Source organism: Syngnathus acus, chromosome 6, assembly GCF_901709675.1.
Source record: "Syngnathus acus chromosome 6, fSynAcu1.2, whole genome shotgun sequence".
NCBI classification, from domain to species: Eukaryota; Metazoa; Chordata; class Actinopteri; order Syngnathiformes; family Syngnathidae; genus Syngnathus; species Syngnathus acus.
In genome coordinates, this window is record NC_051092.1 from 8783029 (window position 1) to 8805087 (window position 22059).

The following is a 22059-nucleotide window of genomic DNA, read 5'->3' on the forward strand; positions in this document are numbered from 1 at the left end:
TGTTCACAAATATCCAGTCATTTAGCATAAAACAAAGAAAACCAGCTCAAACGCTCTCTGTTTACGTTTTGCCAATTAGTTAACACATGCACGCCTTTGAGTCCCCCCTTTTTGCCATGTCCCATATTTGGTAGATTAAAAAAAGTATGCTAAAATCCTATTTCACCACATACGCAATGTGAGTCTCAAATATTTCTAGGCCAAATAACTCAAAAGTAGGAAAAGTCATCATATGAATATTTAAAAGTTAAAAATCAGAAGTACAAGATTGTTTTGTCCCACATGTTTTCTGCTGTTGTGGTGTTAAGGTACTAAAACAAAAAACATACTATAGTAAAGTAGAAACCTATGATATCCATTCTTTTAAAACATCATCTTGATAAATAATTTGGTCATCAAAGTTTTGCGCTACGTTATACATAAAACACAACAAACTACTATTAACTAAATTTGTCAATGTGATTGAATTTAGCTGTCTGACTGTCAAAACTGACAATTATGAGAATTGTATGTTATTATACGGATATGAGACGTGTACTTGTATTTTTTTTTTTAAATCATCCCACTTGAGTAAGATTTCTCTAAAATCATTTTGGTGATTCAGGGGGAAGCATGTATGTTAACATTTTGCACAAACACACGCTTCATTATTGTTGTCTGAACAAGTTTCCGATTCTTCCTGATCCACATTAATAACTATATTTTAGTAACCCTTATTATCTTTTAATGAGTTTTGATGAGATAATAATTTAGCAGGCATGTACTGTACTTCCTAAGAAAGGAGCTGAGATGAAAATGATTAACTGTATTTGTAACACAAAGGACAAAAAGTAGCACAGTTTCAGATAAAACACATTTGACAAAAATGTGCCCTGGTATCAAAATGACATGCTTTCTGGTCAAGTACGGTTACGAAAATTTAAATGTGTGTACAGTATGAGTCACCAAGCTTAGGTGATGAGTCATACAAATAGAGAAAGCAACAGGACCAGAAAGTACTCACTCAGAACAAGCATATGGGGCTAAGTGAGAAGACAAAAGATGGGAAAAGTAATTACCTCTGGTTTCCATGATAATTTCTTATGGTGCTCGGTAAGAAACTTGCGGATCTGGGCATGGCCTCTGCTGTTGGAAACTCCTGTAATCGGCTCGTCATCCTTGAAGAGAAAGAAATTCAACACACTTATTCCCCTCAAATGACAAAATAGCTCGCCCTAAAAAGACACATGCAAGGAAAACTTGATTCCAAATCAGCGGTTTAATCCTACCGTCGACTCACACATCCATCTCAGCACAGAGGCACAAAATCCATCCATCATCATGAATACTCTCAATAACAGAGATGAAGTACCATCATTAGCTCAAACCACAGGCCTGTCTCATTGATGGGATTGCTAGAAGCTTAAACTGTCCATTATGCTCAGCTGAGGACAACACACACACACTCATGCTGAGGGTTATTCCCCTTGTTAAAACCTCCACTCCAGCCTTGAGATATTTTTACACCCACCGCCCGCACCATTGGAAACAGGCAAAAACTACACTCGTCTGACTTAATCTCCAATCCACTACTTTTGGGTGGTCTGGTGTAGAAATGAGACTACAAGGCCCGTCAATCCTAAAACTGTGGCGACATCAGTGCCTCGTGTATGCAATTTGTTTCAACCATTTCCTTCAGCTCAGAGATTACTGTATGTGTCAAAGAATGAAAGATGCATGCGGTCAAGAAAGGGTTAGTGTGAAGTCGTGAGGACCTATTAGCTCGCCCGTATTGTCAGGGATTGTACTCATTTTTAAGGAGACTTCGGGTAAAACCAGACGGGTTGGCATCTTTACCATCCATGTCTTAAAAGCGACACTTTTCTTCAAGGCCATAAACATGATAGATTCCCACTTGGGCACAATTTGCCACTAAAGTTGGTGCAGTCCTTCCCTCAGCATCACTGTAGAGGTTTTTCTGTAGTGAGAGCATTATAATGAGACCTCAGCATGCACACTTGCCGCACAGAATGCTAAGTGTCACAATTCTGAAGAACAACCAAACACATCTTGATTTTCTGTTGATGTTTACGATGGCAACTAGCCATTCACATTTCTTGTGTACTGCATGTGAGCTGTCTATATGAAGGCTTGCACTATTTTATATTTTATTTTATGTCGTTATAAATATGACATACAGAACATTATGATTTTTAACCGTCCAACCCTTAACTAGGTCTGGGTTAAGCCTTGTTCTTGCATTGGTTATTGTACATTTACATTTACTGTAACTCGTGAATAGTAGAGAACTAGTTTGTGAACTTGACACAATCCATCATTTTTGTGTAGGTTTAGGAATGCATGACTACTTTAAAATTAAAACAAAAGTGGACCACAGTGCAGTTGTTGCATTTGTTCTGAGAAGATTTCTCTAGTTTGTTAAATTCTGAACTCGCATAAAGAATAGTGTGTGCCCGTGCAGTATTTTGTTTTCCTAACATCACTACGTCAGCCTTTACAGTTTTGTTAGACTCGTTTTGACAATGAAAGAAATGGTTTTTCTCTAAAGTACGCATGAGCAATTCCATAATGATAAACCACCCTGCTGACAAGGACTTCCTCCCAAAAGTCTGCAATGTTTCCACAAATGTGCCATGCGACAAGGGTACCAAAAGCTCTTTAATATGCTATGAGGCATATTAAAGTTAACACGGTCATGTGAAGGGCAGGACAAACCAGAGGGGAGCAAAAAGTTCTCAGCAAAAAGTTCTCAGCAATGAGGAGATAAAAGTTTGCAGTTCCAATGGTAGGTCCAGAGGAGCAGCACTGTTCAATAAGTGGTGAAGCATCCTCCATTGAGCAGATATTTTAAAAATGCGTACCTCCCCTGTGACAAGTTTCAGGGGTTTTCAGCACCCTGCAACTGAGGGTATTTGTAGAGAAGGTGCCAGTTTTTGAAAAATATTTTTGGGAGCAGCAGAAGTGGTTCGACAGCTGTCAGATGGTGAGTCTTTGATTTCTTTTTTAACTTCCAAGGGAGCAAAATGAAGGGTGGCAGAGAAGGTAATGATGAAGCAATGTGACAACAGGCTTCCCTCATGCCAGCTACCAAAGTAACTAAAGGGCCCTGATCCGTGTCGTTAACGTTCACTTTCTGACCTTTATCGCCAAGTGTGAAGGCGATTTTTTTCAGAGTACGAAACTTAAAATGATAAAGAAATGTTAAAATAACTGCACAAAATCAATAATAATAATAATAATAATAATAATATGTTGTTGATGATGATGATGGTGATGATGATGCTGGAAAAACAAGGAAAAGAATGGGAAGAAGATACCGTATCTTCCGGACTATAAGGCGCACTTAAAAACCTAAAATTTTCTCAAAAGCCGACAGTGCGCCTTATAGTCCGGTGTGCCTTATATATGGACCAAATTCCTAAATTTAAACTGGCCTGAAGCATTGTGTCATGAAATCAATCATAAGTGGCCCGCTGAAGACTATGAATCATGAATCAAAAAGACTATGGATCATTATTTTGTGATTATAAAGTACTTTGTTGCGTCTGAAGTTGAAATAAAAAAGATTGGAGAATGATTTGATTTGGATTAAAAATCTGACATGATGCATTAATGGTGCGCCTTATAGTCCGGTGCGCCTTATATAAGGACAAAGCTTTAAAATGGGCCATTCATTGAAGGTGCGCCTTATAGTCCGGTGCACCTTATAGTCCGGAAAATACGGTAATAGAAGCCGCTCAAAGTATTGATCATGTCGTATAGTCATCCACAATCAGATAATGTCTGAATTTAATCAGAAACAAATTTACTTTGATAAAAAAGACGTTTTGAATGTATAAGATTTTCTTCTCGTTTAATTCTTTTCAGTTAAGGACCGTGTGAAATTCCAACCAGCAAAGTGCTATTGAGAGAGAAGTGGAACAATCAAATATGGAATTGACTGTTTATGATGGCATCTGGAAACTACAGAGGCAAAAAGTAGGCTACTTGACTGCAACCAGCAGAGACCCTGTGGGCAGTCCCAATGGCGTCTTGAAGAAGAACAGCATGACATCAGCCAAAGCCTACATTTCCATTCAGACTCCGTCACGGCCCCTCCCCAAGCCCAAAATTCTGCTTATATCGAAACTCTGACATGAAAAAGAAGTTCTGGGCATTCTAAGAATGAATGTCCCATACTTTAATTATAACTTTGAATTGAGGTGAACAGAGTAACTTGCCTGGTGAAGTTATTTGTCAGATCATAGATAAAGAAGTCCACTCTACAGAATCACAATGTCAGTTCCCGTTTCAACTAATGAATAGATGAACAAGCCAACTCAATTCTTCTGTTTTTTTCCACATTAACAATTCAGCCTTGGCAAAGAGCTGATTTTATGGAGTCATTATAGAACTACTAAAACGGCTTACCTAATAGTGCCCCAAGACTTATCAAATACGCTACATTGAAATTTTAATATACAAAATACACATAGACATAAGCAGTGCCTATTTTAGAATGATTAAGAAACTCATCTCAAATGTGATGACTTCTTGCAAAAGTTGCCGTGACATTGGTAAACTAGGATGCATGTGCAAAGTGTCAATTGAGTTGACAGCTAATCCGCTTTCATTATCAGGCCTAACCAACTATGATGGCTGTATCGCAGATAATATATAATTATCATGGAAAAGTAATGATCTTTTTACAAAAATGCTTGCTTAGCGCAATCGACCTCTCTGCTTATCGATGCAACTAAAAAGCTTCAGTTTAAGTTGTTGACCTACAGTTGCACCACATTCTTCCCTCGAACGGACTCGATGTTGTTAAGCTGTTGTCATCACTTATCACAAACTACAAGACTTTAAGAATCTGTCAGTTTCTAAATTGGAAGCGGACCTACTTTTTCTTTCTGGCACTGAGCCCAAAACTGCATCATCATGTTTCTGCAGTAATTAAGACTGATAATAAGGAGCATGTCTCATGTACTATTAAAAACAGCAAAACAGAGGAGCACAAATCACGCTAGTGAAAGCAACTGTTTATTAAATCTTTTATAATATCCATCAAATTACTTAGAAGGATACAAGATTTAAAATATAATGAATTAGGACCATTCAAGTTTATGACATTTAATAATAGCAGTCGTTAATCTGGGTTAGTTGCATGTATTGTCATGCCTGCATCTCAACGAGTGCATGATCGTTATGCAGGTTGACTCGTGAATCCATCGTACCGCTGCATTGGGAGTTAGCGGTTCCCTTCTTCCATGTTCACACAATACACGCGTGTCCTCGCAATTAGAAAGAACCAATGTGTCCTCAAATATCAATGAGTCTAACGAATCTCCCTTATTAAACACAAACAAGCACAGGTCTGCAGGGAGGATGGAGTCCGTGTGCGAGACAGAGGGAAAGGGATGAAGTGGAGCACAGATCTGGGGCACCTCGCTAAAATGGCTTCATCACCCACCCTCCAGGATCACCCATGCACACGAGTTCAAAACGTCTTAGTACACGCATGCACACGCACGCACGCACACACAAACACACAAAAACAGCAACAAACAAAACATGATCAAAGTGGAATGCAGCTTCTACGGTTGAACAGCATTAACTCAGTATAAACTTTATAGGTGTCTTATGTAGTATTATTTTAACATTCATGGTCATTAGATAGGTGCAATCATTAATTCTGAAATATTCAAATAAAATGACTCAAGTTTGATGACGAAGGGTAATGGCTGCTAATGCACCACATGTTTCTAACAATTTTAAATATCACAGAAATGTCCAATTAACTGTTGAAGTAATAATGATAGCATTTTCTTTACTATCTTTGTTTGCAACCACTGGAGTCATATTGCTTAAGAGTTACGTTTAGGGCACAGAAGCGCTTGTACTTCCTGCGGAGGATGAGGAGAGCCCACCTGCCCCCACCCATCATGAGGACGTTCTACCGAAGCACCATAGAGAGCATTCTGACAAGCTGTCTCTCAGTGTGGTGTGGAGGTTGCAGCGCCTCCGATTGGAAGAACCTGAGGAGAGTGGTGAGGACAGCAGAGAGGATCATCGGGGCTCCTCTCCCCTCCATTCAGGACTTGTCATCCCAGCGCTGCGTGTCCCGAGCCCGTAATATTATCAGTGACCCATCACACCCCCACCATGGACTGTTCTCCCTGCTGCCCTCTGGGAAGAGGTTTCGCAGCATCCGTTGCAGGTCCACCAGGTTCTGCAATAGTTTTTTCCCTGCTGTCGTCAGACTGTTGAACATTCAAACTTAGCATTCCTCTGCACACTTGTAAATACTGTTTTTGTCTCCTGCACTGTTTACATACTTTATCACTGCTGCACTTTGTACTTTATACTTATCTTATTTCATATTTTTATATAGAATGTCACTTTTTAACCAGCCGCAATATCACTACTTTGTTGAAAGCCGTATGCAATGAAATTTCGTTTTGTGTACACCCAGTGTTGACAAAATGACAATAAAGTTTGTCTAAGTCTAAGTCTATACATAAATGTATACCCAGTGTTTATTCTTCATCTCTCATCACTTAACACCCCTTGTTTAGCTAGCTGCAGTCTTCTTTTGGAATAAATGTTGCACAACAGCCTAATGAACAAGCAAAGCACGCGCAGAGTTAAATCTGTATCGCTCGCTAAAATGAAGTGCGTGGTCCTGCGTGGTGTCATGCACAGCAGTAGTTGGACAGAGGCATGTATTACACACTGACCTGGTGGAATTCAGTTCTACGGCCTCATTGGTTTTCAACTTTAGAGGTTTTACTGCAAAAAGATGGGTTAACTATCTGCTTTAAGATTTGATGGGCACATGATTTGAACTGCCAGTGGAATACTGTATCACTGTTGAAACGGGGGAAGCTTCTATTGCATCAAAAAAGTCACAGAGACTGACAACAGAAAATGAAGCAACAAATGAGTAAATGAGAGTTGGAGATGAAGAGAACAATTGGACATACAGCGCTCAGAACACTAAATAATCGAAGGCTGCTAAGAGTTTAACACCCAGTTCACTTTTCTGGATGAGAAAAAATGGGTTGTTTGGTTAGTTTGGAAACTTTGCAGCCCAACAGTAAACACAGCAAAAGTCATGCGAAAGCTCACAAGCGCAGATTTGCACTCACAACACCTCTTGACTATTGTCTCATAAATTAATTGAAATATTTCCAACCCCACCTTCTCAACGAACAAGTGTATTCATATTTTATAACACACAAATAGTCTCTCTCTCTAATGTAGCAAAAAGTAGCACAGTAAAATCAAGCGCTGTAAAAAACACCAACAAAATAAATTAGAATGAATTTTTACACTCGGTAACAGAAAAAGATGACATTGCTCTCTCAATGTTTGATGCGCATTTCAATTTCTCACATCATACATTTGCATGCCCACTTGTTGCTCGGCAGATTTCATCGGGATCAAAGAGGGCAGCCCCATAGAGCAACGCAAATGTTATCACGTGTAATCAATGACAAAACAATACTTAACGTGGAAGAGGAAAACTGAGATTTAACAGAGTCACCGTCAAAATGACCCCAGTCACCTCAGATTTTCATTAAGATCTAGCAGAGATTGTCCTGGCAAACCTGGCTCAGCACTACAAATTACTACTCAAAGGTGAAATAGGAGCATCAGAGCCATGATCTGGCAATCAGCCATTTTAGTCAGCTCAGTATCAATTCTGCTTTGGGAGGCACGAGGTCACATCCAGATTCCAATTTTCTTTAAGCAAAGTCTATGTCCAAAAAAAAAAAAAAAAAAAATCTGATTCAACTATTCAGTTGAACGCTTGCAGAATTCCAAGCCAAGAGGAAATCAGTGCTTCTATTTTTGCTCACCACTTGCATTATTCATACGACATTACGTATGTGGCGGTCACTGAGACAACAGCAGAGGTTGGCTAAGTGAGGAAAAGCGCAAAATGAAAAATGGAACATAAATAAGAGAAGACTGCAGCAGTCGATAATGGGAGTGATAGAGTCCACGGCTTCAATTCATTGTTTGGAAGATTAATGGCTATTGCCAAGATGAGAGGAGAAGAAGGAGAGTTAGAAGAATAAGATATATTTTACAATTTTTAGGAACACAATTTATTTACAAGAGAGAAGAAAAAAGACAATACCAAGACAGCCAAACGCCACCATGAATTATATTGAACTTCAGCTTTTTTCACTTGGAATACACTACATATAAAATCCCTTTATAACTCCAGATTTACAAACAAAATGTGTCCTTGCAGAAGCAAAACTCTTCCATAAGTCCACAGCAAGTAATTTTTCTCTGACTGATATAAATAGACAACTTGGCTTCTCGACTAAAACAAACTGGCATTTAAATTTGTCTTCACTGTGCATTTGGCCTCACCAATGAAGAGAAAACAGAACCAAAAAGGAGAAAATCATTTGTATCCTTAGTCTGTCTGCCCACACAACCATTTCACTTGCAAACATGACCTTTGTTAACAGTTTTTACATAGTTAGTGTGCAGATCCTGTTTCCTATGCTTTGTATCGTTAATGCTTGGACTATTCAGGAGGAGGCGATCCATCTTTGAAATGTGATTAAACTAGAAAAATAAAATATCTGGCACTTACAATGTAAATGCACTCTGACAAGCTTTACACGTCAACATGGTGTGGCTTCCCTATTACACATTGATGACATCAGGATCAACAAAGACAATATATTCAACTTTTTGTTGTATACACTAAATGTTTATATACTTTGAATACACTTTATATTAAAAAAAAACTTGTGATTAGGCTCTGCTGTGATAAACTTTCACTCTCACTGGAAAGTAGCTTTTAATTGCAAAGTAAAAAAAGAAAAAACATTCTCCGCAGGTACATAAAAGAAAATGGATATTTAAGAGGGCGTTGTCTCAGTGTTGTAAACAAATCACAATAGCTTCACAAAAACACTCGTTTTAAGATCAAGTGTAAGAGAGAATTTCGATTGTCAGACTTTGGTCAAAGTAATTAAAATGATCAAGGATGGGTTTCAGTGCAGCCTCACAAACCTACTCGGAGGGGTAGGCAGAGGTAGCCTTTAATCATAACGTAAGAGGATCTTGCACTTGGATTAGTAGGAGAGTCGTTGAAATGGATACAGGCGTAGAACAGTAGATTCAGGATAACAACGTGCATGACTCAGTGTGCTGGACGAGTGATTTTTGAAACAAAGCAAGATAAGCAGCCGCCGCTTGCCATCTGCGTGGGGTCTCTGCTTTCAATCCAGGCTGATTACTTGTGATGGAGTGTGACAGGGGGCAGCAAGTAAACACAACAGCTGCCACTCATCTTGGATTTCTTGGTTTTTAGTGTCATCTAATCACCATTCAGTCTGCTGCGAGAAACAGAAGTACTCGGGAATAATGCACATTCCTTGTAAGGATGTGCTGACCTTTATTGAGTAATATCCACAGCACTTCTACAACTTAGAAACGACTTATAAACCACATTGATTTTACACTACTTACCTATGGTACAAGAAAGAGGCTTTTCATGGCATTACTTTGCAGATCATTTTCTGCCTGCTTTTTTGTTTTGTTTGTTTGTCTGTTTTGTTTGTTTGCACATGAGGCTTCGTAGGGGTTTGGTGAGTTCCTGGCTGTGAGGAAGAACCAAGGACATATTTTTAAAAAATCAATATGGGGAAAATGTAGGGGCCACCTACACCTACGCCTACAGGAGCTTTTATGACATCACTTTCTGAATCCAGGGCCACAGTGTGGGTTGTTAAACGCGTGGGGCAGGTCAAATACTTGCATCCCTGAAGCTGTGGCTATGCACTGTAGCACTCACTGTGTCTTCTCCACCAGTCCAGTATTAAGATGATTTTAGGTCCAAAAAAAGGTTGCTACATTTTTGTACCATTAGAAAGTATATGACAGTATTTACCATTATGTAGTAGTATTATGGATTTCATTATGTTATAATAAGTTATCATATATTTTCTGAAAAATGACAAAAAATTGGAATGAAAAACAATTGAAGCTTGAGATGGGATTTTCAGTTCGTTTGATTTGTTTTAGGTTCTGATAGAACACTCATGCATAGAAATAAGATTCATCTTCAGTATGTTGTATTTCTCTATAATACATGTTTTTTGCTCCTGCTGGCAGACCGTATAAACATGTAGACTCCCAAAAGAGCCAAAGTCAACAATGTCGCATCACACATCTGTTCATTAATATGCACTTGCTATGCACCAATTGTCCACCTGAGAGGCAATAAAATTACTGGCCCTTTGAACACCTACGACCATGCCAGACAGACAATCTTTGGAACCTCTACCCTCTACATATGCTTTAGTACGATTTTACTCAAAGGCTTGGACCTTTCTGCATAAAGTTTCCACATTCCAGTAAAATGTCTTTAAAATGACCACGGACCATGTCGCAAAGAATACTTATTTTGAGCTCTTTGAATTGTTAGCGTGACATTAGACATTAGCCTACTGTGGGGTGAAGGTGTTCCCAAGGGAAAAAAACCCACATCTTTCCAATCCTTATTGTCATTCTGTTTTGTTCATCTGTTACGGTTATATGGCCAGCCTATCTGCACTTCTGTTGAACTTTGATTAGTTTTTGTGTGTACAAAGGTTTTTGGAACGTTTGACTTCAAGTCAAGATGCCCTGGATTCCATGAATATATTTATTCCAAGACACTGTAATTAAATACCAAACATTTAGCTTGATCTCACACAGTCGTACGTTTCACAATCTTGGGCACTATCCTCATTTGCATGAAAATGTATTTTTGTGTTTTATCGGTAAAGTGAGCTGCATGATTTGGTGGGTGATTTACATACACTACGGGGACCAAATGAAAACCTTTCCCACACTGATATAAAGTGTACAGATACTTTTGTCCACACGCTGTTCCCTGCAGTCATTACTACAAGTGTAGCAACACTATGATTAAGATCAGATCAGCCCCATTTTGGGCACATTGGGTAATGGAGCATGACGGTACAAGATTAAACGGGAAGGATTTGAGGCCGCTAAAATTAAATGGCCGACTATGGGCGTTTAAATGACATGTCATTCTCACACAGAAAATAAAACGTGAAACTCCTCCATCACACATTTAACACCTCACTGCTTCACTCATCTGAAAACACATGGTTTGTGACAAGTGAGCAGCAACGAGTTAATTTTTACACGTTTGATGGGCAGTCCTTTTTTTTCATGTGCCCCTTTAGGACATACCCACAACCTCCACTGTGAAACAAGAAAAAAAAATGTTATAGTTCGACAATGTTAACATTTTAAAAGTCAAGTAGACACTGAAATGAAAATCAGATTTAACAAGCTAGTGAATTACATTTATACATATTCCTATCTTGTTTATTTTGCACTAAAACAATTTAATACCATACACTGCAAAGCTTTTATTAACTAACCACTAAAAAATCTGAGTCTTGAACACAGCATAGATAAAGACACTCTCACAAAGAATGCACAATTGATTCCTTCTTTCAATTAACATACACTTGTTCCTGTCCACTCAGCCCCAAATTGAAAACGCCAATGAAAATTGGTTTTCTTGAGCTAGTTGCCATCTCACAAGAGCCTACAGCTGCCCCTCTGACTCTAACCATGCATCCCAGACACTAACTTCGTCCAATGTGTCAATACACCAGCAAACTTTTACTGGCTCGAGCAAGAAAAATCAAGGTGGAAGGGTGTTTAAGGACAGAATAAATCTACTGAGACACTTAGAAGAATTGATATTCTGACAAGCACAACTGAGGCAATCAGATCACTCAGTTCTAGACAAGAGACACTCGGTCAGCCTGTTTAGGCTGTTTAAACAGTGTGAGATAAAGGATTATTAAACTAAAAGAAAAAGTCAATTTGCTTAAAACCAAGTTAAAATTATATATGGTTTAAAAAAATATTTCTGTTATTCTATGCATTTCTAAAGATAACTCACTCACCCCTTTGTGATTAAATGAACTCTGAATGGTGGTATTTTGATTAAAGTCGTGATTATCAAAAAAGGGAGGTAAAAAAAATAACACTGATGACCTATTCAAGGCACACAGTGGCTGAAGATGAGTAGAGAACACACAGCAATTGTGTGCAGCCAAACAGTCGATAGATCACGAAGAGATCAATCAACAGGCTCCCAGAGACCGGCCTCTGTCCGAACAGTACAAGGACAGCAAAAATCAATGATGGGTATGAGTCACGGGCAAACTCACCACAGGCGCCGATACATTATTGCATGAGATGGACATACAAGGACAAGAGGTGAGGGCATCTGAGAAAACCAAGGACACAAATTGCTTCAGGAAAGGAGAAACGGCAATGATGAATCGAAAAATGACACTTGAGAGCAAATGTGTTTTTTGGAATCACGAAAACATGATATCCAGACTTTCTCTTCTTGAAATCCACACAAACCAATCTGGTTCAGTCCCAGTATTGTAAATTCACTCCGTGCATTCAGAGTAATGATGCTTTTAGGCCCTTGGTATTTATCTGTCAGCGATTTGGCAGAAGATGCTTTTCTTTTACCGTTCCAAGTTTATACATGGGACTTATCCTTCCTAGCTTCTATTGTAAACTTCTTTGTGCAGAAGAACAATTGAGATGTTCTTTGTTGTCCTGTATCAAGTGGCAACAGGAGCAGAATTGGCCTAATCTGGCACGGGCGCTCAAAAGTTTAGATGAGTTCACACCACACACAAAATTTTAAAAGAGTACATATAATTTTTCAATGAGCCAAAGGTCCATTGAATTTGGTCGGACAGGCCACATGTAATATTGTTACATACAGTAATTATATTCAACACAAAATCTTCCGTCATGGTCTGTGTTTTGGTTTTCTTTCATGTTATGTTTTGTTTTCTTTTGGTTTGTGTCCGGTTTTACTCGATTGGTTATTTTTGTTGTTTGTTTAATTAAGCATGTTCTCGTCAGAACCGGTCCCTTGTGTCAACCAATCAGCTCGTGTCTTGTCAGTGAAGAAATATAGCTTGTTGAATTACACTAAAATGTTTATCAAAGACATGGCCCACATTGGAACTGGAATTTTTGCTCAATATAAAGTACTTGATTTTCGGAAAAATTCTTTAAAAGCTTGAATAGCATTCAAGATTTGAATATTGGTGGTGCTAATCTGTTTGCGAGTCATTGTATGATGATAAATATTTGATTATATTTTATTTAAATTCATTCCACCAAAACGTACGTACCTGTATTGAAGGTTGGACTACTTGGTGCGATTAGTCAGTTTGCAGTTGATACATTTTTGTATAATGTTTCTTTGAAGGTGATTCATTCATGGATATTTATTCCCAAAAGTTTTCAAGCCCAAACATACCGTTACAATGTCTACCCTCAAATTTATATCAGTGAAATAACGCAGATGGGTGGAGGTGAGAAAGATAAACAGAGTGTGTGTTATGACACGGTGCACTAAACTCAACAGAAGCAGAAAAAATGGTTTCCATACTGAGCTGGGTTTAACAAAAAAAAAAAAAAAAAAAAAGAATCATAGCACTTTACATCATGTCTACAAATACTATACAGCTCATTGTATTTTTTGTTGTTGTTGTTTAGACATAGACTCAACTTTAGTCATCTTTTGGAATTGCTCCCTCAGGAAATTCTTGTCCAGCAACATTCATACCTCAGTGTGGGTATACAAAAATATATAAAAGACACACAGATGACATGAGCGCAAACTTAATAGGCTCTAAGAAAAGGGTGCCAACTCACAACGGCGCAATCAAAGGAAACTAACAAGTGCAACAAAATACAAGTCATCAGAGCAACAAGACAAAACTCAGAAACAAAGGAAAAAATAACTAAATGCCGGCCTCCTGGTGAGAAGCCTAAATAACATAGACGAGAGGTCCACCACAAAGCCCCCTCAGAAGAACACTCCAAAACACACACACACACAGAAATGCACGCTGCGCCTGATGCCTCTGTATCAAGTCAAGAGTCACTCCTTTCAATTTTATGAATAAATAATGTACATGGGGCTGTTTTATTAGATCTTTTTCAATATTTGATCTGCGCACAAAAATAGCGATGCTATTAATAAAAACAAACTCTGCCCATTATTTACATGTAGATGTACATATTGTATTCAGTACGTAAAATGACCATACATTTTATGAGACGTGATGAAAGCATTGCAAACATCACCATTGGAGCATTGCCCTGCCTGCAATTTGAACCTCCGGCCTGTATGAACCTATGGCAAAGTTGACAAATGCCTGAGAGGTGATTGAGTGACTGAAAGCAAAGAAATACCCAGAGGAAAAGCAATTCTAGAGTGAACCCTTCAACAACCTCAAATAACAGATCTGTAAACACCCCAGAGCTTGAAAAATTACGAACTCACTGTGGTTACATCAACTAACTAACTTTGATGCTTAACCATGGTCTTTGAAGTTTAATTATACACTCTTAGAGACATACATTAACTACAAATGGCATAAAGTGTAAACAGAAGATAAATGCTGAAGGCATTGCGACGCATACTGCATGTCTGGGCCTAATCCAGAGGCATCAACTCCGTATTTGCATCATCCATGCAAAATAATTAAAAAATATTAGTGGAAAACAATGTGTACAACTTGTTCAAACACCAACATTATACAATTAGTATTTTCCCAATTCAATGCAATTCGCGACTATAAACACTCAGATCACTAACCTCTGCGAAGAAGTATCGAAACAAGATATAGAAATAATAGATAATAGAAACAATAGAAATAACCATCCATCCAATTTTGACATCCCAGTGAATTCTTGGAACAATCCAGTGCTGTGATCTTTTGAAATTTCCGTCTGACCACGCACAACGATACTTGATACACTTGAATACTACATGTGCACATTTAGTATTGTTTACAACACCTCACAAGCTTTGTTGCTATAAGTGGGAGAAACTAATCATCAATCCTAGGGACTCATGAGTGACGGATGGGGAATTTAATGTTTTAAGTTTGCAGCATTGACGTGATCTCACAGTGGCCCAATTAATGCCTTCATGTTCTACCCGTGTACAAAAATGTGCATCCACTATGTCACTATGCTATGTAACATTGCTCAATGCCTTATTGTCAAAACAATTTATTCACCGTTTTCTATCTTCGTGGCTGCTTTTCTTTGAGCCTACCCAGATTTGTTTTGTTTTTTTACATTCCGTTCATACATGTCTCCTTGAATTGGATCAAAGCCTTGACAGACTTTCAAGGAAAGAAAACAATTGTTTGACAAAATGAGACAATTCTTGTTGGTTGTTCGGCTATTGAGAAGGATGGCACCGTACTCCATCATTGAAGTCCAAAATTTCTGTTCATTTGGTAAAAGAGGAGTGATACACCAAATGAGAGGAAATTGGCGGGCAAAGCGTGGGCAAGATGCAGACATCCACAGAGGGGCGGTCAGGCTGACGGACCAAACGCCTCATGGGACATCCATTTCCACTTGGCTGGCTGCAGATCCAATCATCAACCAACCAGCAAGCGAGCGAGAGAGAGCGAGAGCGCTGCCACTGAACTGATTTTTCAGAGCGTGACAATATTTAAAATGCAAAATATACATGGTACCTACAGAATTGAGTCCTGTTGCTCATCCCTTAGGTCATTTGGAAGCCAAGGAATTACAAAACATGCCAATTCTGTAACTTAGTGTATCGAGGGGACATTGTGGGTTTATTTACTAATCAGTTCCGGTTGGCTGCCCCTCGTCAGTGCTCAGGGTCTGTGACAGAATACCACTACCTCCCATCTCCCATAAACTATCAGCAAGGCCAGGGAGATATGTTGTGGTCATATTTACAGCCTTGAAATAAACTGGAGGTGAACAAAGTGGCCATGCGACTGCTGCAATTTATGTGCCGCTCTAAAGCTGCCATGATTAAAATATTTGTTTGTTTAGACACAGATAGTGATGTTGCTTTTCATAGTGGTTAGAAAGATCTGCCATTGTTCTCCCTTCTTCTCAACTGCCATCTCCTCGTGACCTTCGTTGCAAAAAACCTTAACCTTGGCTAACAGTCTCGGGTGTCGTTAACATGGAAGAAGGATGGCTAGCCTTCACTTGATGGAACGCGGGGTACTTTACATAATGCATGGCACATGATTTATCAACATAAAAAATAAGAGCATTTTTCTTCAGTCATTATCTGCATGAAATATTTTAGAATGTAAAACAGGGACCAGGTGTGTTTGTAATTTATAAATTGCTGAACAGCAAATCTATTTTCTTACAGCCCCCCCCCATCAAAAATCTCTCCATTGCCTTTTGACTTAAATTGTACGACTAAAATCTTTATACTTTTATAGTTTTCTAGCAACCGGTAGACGTACACATATGAACAGTACAGCTAATTTTTATTAAGCTATAAAAGTAAATAAAATTAAATAAATAGCTTTAGCATATTTGGCAAGACACTTTGCTTTTGGACCATTTACTTTCACAGCTTGCTCTTTAAAGGTGTCAAGAAATAGATTCCAGTAATGATTCATTTTCACTAGATCAGTCTAGATTGTATCCTGTGAGATGTAATTGGACTCCCACTATTAACCAAGATAAAGCTCAATATGCATTACTAATAGACCGTGGAGCATTGGAGGGAGCCTTCGGCGAAGGGCTGCAATATCCTATTTCTGACATTAACACCTGGCTCCCTCTCTGGTTCTACTTGTTTCAGCACGGAGGTGTCATCCAATATGCACTTCTGCAGGACAGTGTGTTTCTTCTTCTTATATTGTGGGAGAAAAAGAACAGAGGTTTTACAACATGGTGACATTTACAGTTAATTTATTTAAGGAAACAGATTGTCATCTGTGTGCTATTTAACATAACGTTTTAAAATCACACAATTGTATGTGCTGTATTGTTAAACTGAGTCTAATTGATGTGCACCAGTGAAGCGGGCTTATAACTATGAATCGTGCTCAGTTCAATGTAGATGTTAAAAAAACTATGGTTGATTACATTGGTACTCTTTCGTCAAAGCTCATAGGTCATTGAAATGATTTAGTTCAACTCTGGTCAAGTCAATGCGTATAGTGTAGAAGGAAGAAAAACTAATGATATAGAATAAAGCACGTTTTGACGCTTTCATGTGCAATTTCCAGCTAAATGACATGCATTGATTTTCTATACATCTTATCCTTCACCAAATAGAAACTCCCTATAACTCACACACAATGGAATTCCTTCTCCAGTTCTTGTAATTTTGCTTGTGATGTTGTATCCAAATGGAATTGCATGACGCTGAAGTTGTCTTTGAATATTCCAATTAAAATCGAAATATCAGCACTGTGCGAGATAATAGGTTATAGATCGTAGCAGTGCCTCCTTCACAGAAAGAGCTTTCTATCTTAATGTGTATGTGTGGTCTAACATGACTTCATTGTTAGAGTGTCATCAGTGTTTTAAAAGCATCTGTGCGTGCGTGCGTATTAAAAGCTGCTGCATAAGAATGTATAAGGCTAATCTGTGCATAAAACATATGATGTCAACAATGAATCAATATCCATTGTTTATGGTTTTTATGCAAATCTTTACTTTCGTCTGAAATTGTTTTATCTTGCTCCTAAAAATATGACAGAGTGTGAGAATGTCCTTGGAACGTCTTAGTTTCAAAGCACAAAAGCTCAGTCATGAAGCCAAATCCTTATACTGCTACTGAAGTTCTTGAGATAAGTGAAGGGGAAAAAAAGTTTAAATAACACTTCCACTGAGGGATTTTTTTTAATAGTATCATAATACTGGCTCATGTTTTCAAAGGAATCATATAAAGACCAATGCAGACTATTTTTTGACTCGGAGACAAAATTGTGGCTATAAAAACATGGCTGACTAAAGCCAACAGAGAGCTTGTACAGGGTAAGATGAGGGTCTTCTCAGCGACACTAAAATTAGCTGTACCCTCGGGCCATGTTGACAGAACTGCTATATTCACTTTCCCACCTCAGTGGTAGCAAATGTGATGTTTCCTCGCTTGTTTTAAATAGCAGCAGCTCAGTTTAAAGAAATTCAGACGTTGCAACATGGATGCCCACAATGTTACTCTGTGTAAAAACTGTCATTTCAGGTCAAAACACGTAAATATACCAAGGTTCTTATACGTTACAATACTTATCTCCAAGCCTTTATTCTCCACTTAAGTAGTTTTAAGATATGTATTACATTAAAAAAATCATGGACGTTTTTCATGACTATTTTCATGACCAACCAATTCTGGTGTGAGGGATTTTGCAAATCTACACGGAGGTTGGTAAAATCAGGTGTGTTGGTAATTTCGTGGACGCACGCAAACCGGAGCATTTTGCTCTCGGCATTGTTGGTTCTGAACACATCTCTTTTCTGCCAATCTTGTGAGGTCAGAACGTCCAACAAGTTGCAGAGCGGTCATCTAAATTTTCTGGACTGGGCAGCAAACATTGCGTCTGCACAAAAATAAGGATGCACCCTGTTGTGAGTTTTTACTTTAGACATCCATCCATCCATTTTCTATACCGCTTGTCCCCACGGGGGTCACGGGCGTCTTATGCAAAATACACGTGTAAGTGAAAATTTGCTTCGCTGTGTGAACCTTTCACAGCGAAGTGAAGAAGAATGTAATGATGTGAGATCTTGCCTATCTCATCTCAATTTTCTCCTCAGTCACATTTCAACATGTAAATTTTAGTCTCTGCTTCTTCCATTTTACACCCCCTGCCCCCCACACACACAAATCTATGCTTGCTTTTATTTAAAATGAGAATCCATTTTCTTGTGCTTATACAGACTTCTTCAAGATCAAGAATACTTTTCTAATTATTTAATTTGTGAAAAAATAGCAAAGACCAGATAATTACAATTTAAAATCTCTCTGAGAGACAAGTAGTTATCATTTTTCAATCAAGTCAATCCATATTCTTTGAGGTATGTATATATGTATTTATTTCAAGAGTGCGCAACTGTAAGTGCTCTATTTATTTTCATCCATAGTAACGTAACTCCAATGTATAAAATGTCGAACATGAGCTATTAGTGTAGCACAATCAAGAAATTTAACAGAGCAGCCAAATAATGATGAGGGGGTTCTGTCCCCCTGACCCATATAACAGTACATTAAACTGAATAATTCCTCTGAATAATGTCTCTCACTCCCTTAGAGACAAACACACGCACGCACACACACAAATTGCTGTCTGACATTCAGGCCCCAGAATGTGAACAGCTTTGACCTTTGGCAGTGACATTTTGAAAAAATGGACCGCTCTCACAGGAATACTCTAATAGTTAGTTTCATCCTCTGGACGATGTTGCTGTGCCAGCTGCAAACAAGACAGAACTGTAAAGAGTATGCCATCATAGGTCATGTGCACGTATGCACAAGCAAGCACACGCGCATTCAGAGTCAAAAGGTTTGTAATGAATGGTTATCAGGGATGTTTTAGTTGTTGGGAAGAATACATTTTTTAGGTTCAGCAAAAAGATAAGACGTAGGCACATTAGGAAAGGTAAATATTGTTGTTTACCACTGAAAGACGAAACGCAATTAATTGGACGCTGGTAAAGCATGATTCAATTTAAATGTTGTCATGGTAAATAATGAAAATCTAAATAACTTTCACAGTCAAACGGTTGTCACCACAAAGAAAAATTGAGACACAGTAAGTTGCAGAGAATGCAAACGTGCGTGACATTTGTCAAAATATACAGAGAATTGACATACTCTAGTACGATTCACACCAAGTATTTTATCTTGTTGCCTCAAGCAAGTTAGCTCACCGTCTCCTAAATATACTGCTGGTTCAAAGACAAGTACTGATGCCAATGACAGCATGGGATATTTATATTTTGAGGGAGTGTAGGAAGACACTTCAGTGAGCAAACTATTTATATGCAAGCGATTAAAGTTCATTTTCAATGTCTCGTGTCAGTAACGTGGAGTCTTGCACACATAAAAAAAAAACACTTCTGTTGGTTGCCGTTGCTCCTTCTAACTTATAAAAAGGTCATGCAGTTGATAGATTATTTTACATTTTGTGTTCAAACTTGTCATCGGCCTGCTATAGGCTCATGTAACTGTAATTGATTCAAACAATACTGACATAATGCTCAGAGATATGAAATGGGGGGGTTCATACAGTTTTATATACTAGATAGTAGTTCTAAGATGTGTGTCCTACCATTGTGTACAACCTGAGAATGAAACCTCCACTAATCATTTTCTGAGATAACCATTCAGACAACGAATGATCAAGTGACACATTTAAAATGATTCAATAGCAGTAGGCTAATCATTAACTTTCTGGCACATTTTTGTGACTTCAGCAGAATTTCGCAGCTCCGTCGCACTAGACTGACTCAACGAGAATATCGCTATCTATTTGGTCGTCGCTGAGGCAAAACCTGAGTGCTATAAAGCGGATTTAACGCTCTCTTCAACACATTTCCTCAAGTGTTCTTTCAAATCGATTTGGGAGACAAAGGAAATACAGTATACGGCATTCAGCCTAAACTATGTCATGCTACTGTTTATTTGTGGTTAAGCACATATTGTTACGTGAATATGGTAGCACACGGCCTCACAATTTGGTTTAAGTTGGTTTGTCTGCAACTGCTGTAAGTCACTTCTTACCCAAAGTCAGTTGGGATAGGCTCCAGCTCACTACTACCCGACTGAGGACAGACGCTATAGAAAATGGAGGGAAGGATGAATGATGTTGCACTTATAACTTTAAAGTGTAAGAAACAAGGGAAGGAATAAGAAATAAGTTTGATGCCTGAGATAATACATTCAAGAAATGGCAAGACACTGAGTCTCAAGACAAGGAATATATTTGGTTGATTACACATCTTTTCACACTGAATTACATTTGAAAATATGACACTTCATGTATGAATAACATTTTTAAGCTGATTCAATTTATGATTCCGCATCAGTTGCTGTAAGATAATTTTAATGTGATTGATGATTTGTGGGAAGGGTCAAGTCATCACTTCACACTTTTTAGGTCTGGGGTTTGAATCTCTGTTGCGGACTTAATGTCTGGAGTTTACATGTGTGCTTATGTGGGTTTCCTCCAGGTAGGCCACTCCGACTGTATTTTACTAAGACATGCATGTTAGGTTCACTGAAGACTCTTGTCCAAATTGTCTAATCAGGGTCACGGGTGAGCTGGAACCTATTCCGGCTGACAGCAAAGAGAAAAGACCACGAGCAAATGCACACGAGCGACTCACCGCCGCTTCATCCTCCCTACTGTCGCTGGTGTCCTCATTCTTATGGTGGCTAGTTGAGGAGCGAGTGTCCCTCTTGCGGCTGGTGTCTGAGCCCTCCGTCTGTCTCTCTCCATCTAGAGAAAAAAACATGGACACTGTTAGGAAATCTGGCAAGCAAGACTGCCGTCATCATCTGCTTCACTTTAATCATTTTAGCGTAATGATCATAGTAATGTAGATGAAGTGCAATCGTGATTATCTTTTATCTATTTTTTATTGTCAATAATAGTTTTAAGCTATTCCTTTTATTTTTTATTTGTAGCCTTTGCACTATAGTTAATTCCATATAAACTTAAGTAATCATGGATAAATAGTGGGCCTAGGGAGACATGAGCTCAGTAAAACCTGACCTAAAAATAGTGGGCCTAGGGAGACATGAGTTCAGTAAAATCTGACCTAAAAATAGTGACAAGATATTAGCATACTGGTGTGACACAGTCATCTTTCTGAACAGCCAGAAAACTATGTACCGTATTCGCATTGCTGTAGATGCTCGAATCAAAGTGAAAAGAGCAAAAGTTAGAGCAAGTCAATACAGCACAGTGACAGAATGGTCAACACTTGTGCATCTGCGTAGTTAAAAGCAAAAAATTGAAAGAAAAACCCAACAATATGCACACATAAGGGTTTGTGTAAGATCATATAACAAAGAAATCTATAGCCTATTCACTCTCCTCTTTTGTATTTGGATTGCACTCTATTTGGCTTACTGTGTCATTGCTATTCAGATGGGATGCAATAAAAGGTGGCGCCTTCATAGCAAACATGGGTTGAGGTGGGTGGGGTTGGTTCTCT

General features: G+C 38.5%; 1 protein-coding gene across 1 annotated transcript in view; it reads right to left on the reverse strand.

The window, feature by feature from the left end:
* The window catches only part of b4galnt4a (beta-1,4-N-acetyl-galactosaminyl transferase 4a), a 91500-nt gene that overhangs the window by 34190 nt on the left and 35251 nt on the right, over nucleotides 1-22059 (reverse strand). The window contains exons 2-3 of the mRNA XM_037254287.1: nucleotides 21226-21338; nucleotides 1059-1157 (exon numbers count right to left, since the gene is read on the reverse strand). Coding sequence (XP_037110182.1) covers nucleotides 1059-1157; nucleotides 21226-21338 — 212 coding nt within the window. The remainder of the gene's footprint in view (nucleotides 1-1058; nucleotides 1158-21225; nucleotides 21339-22059) is intronic.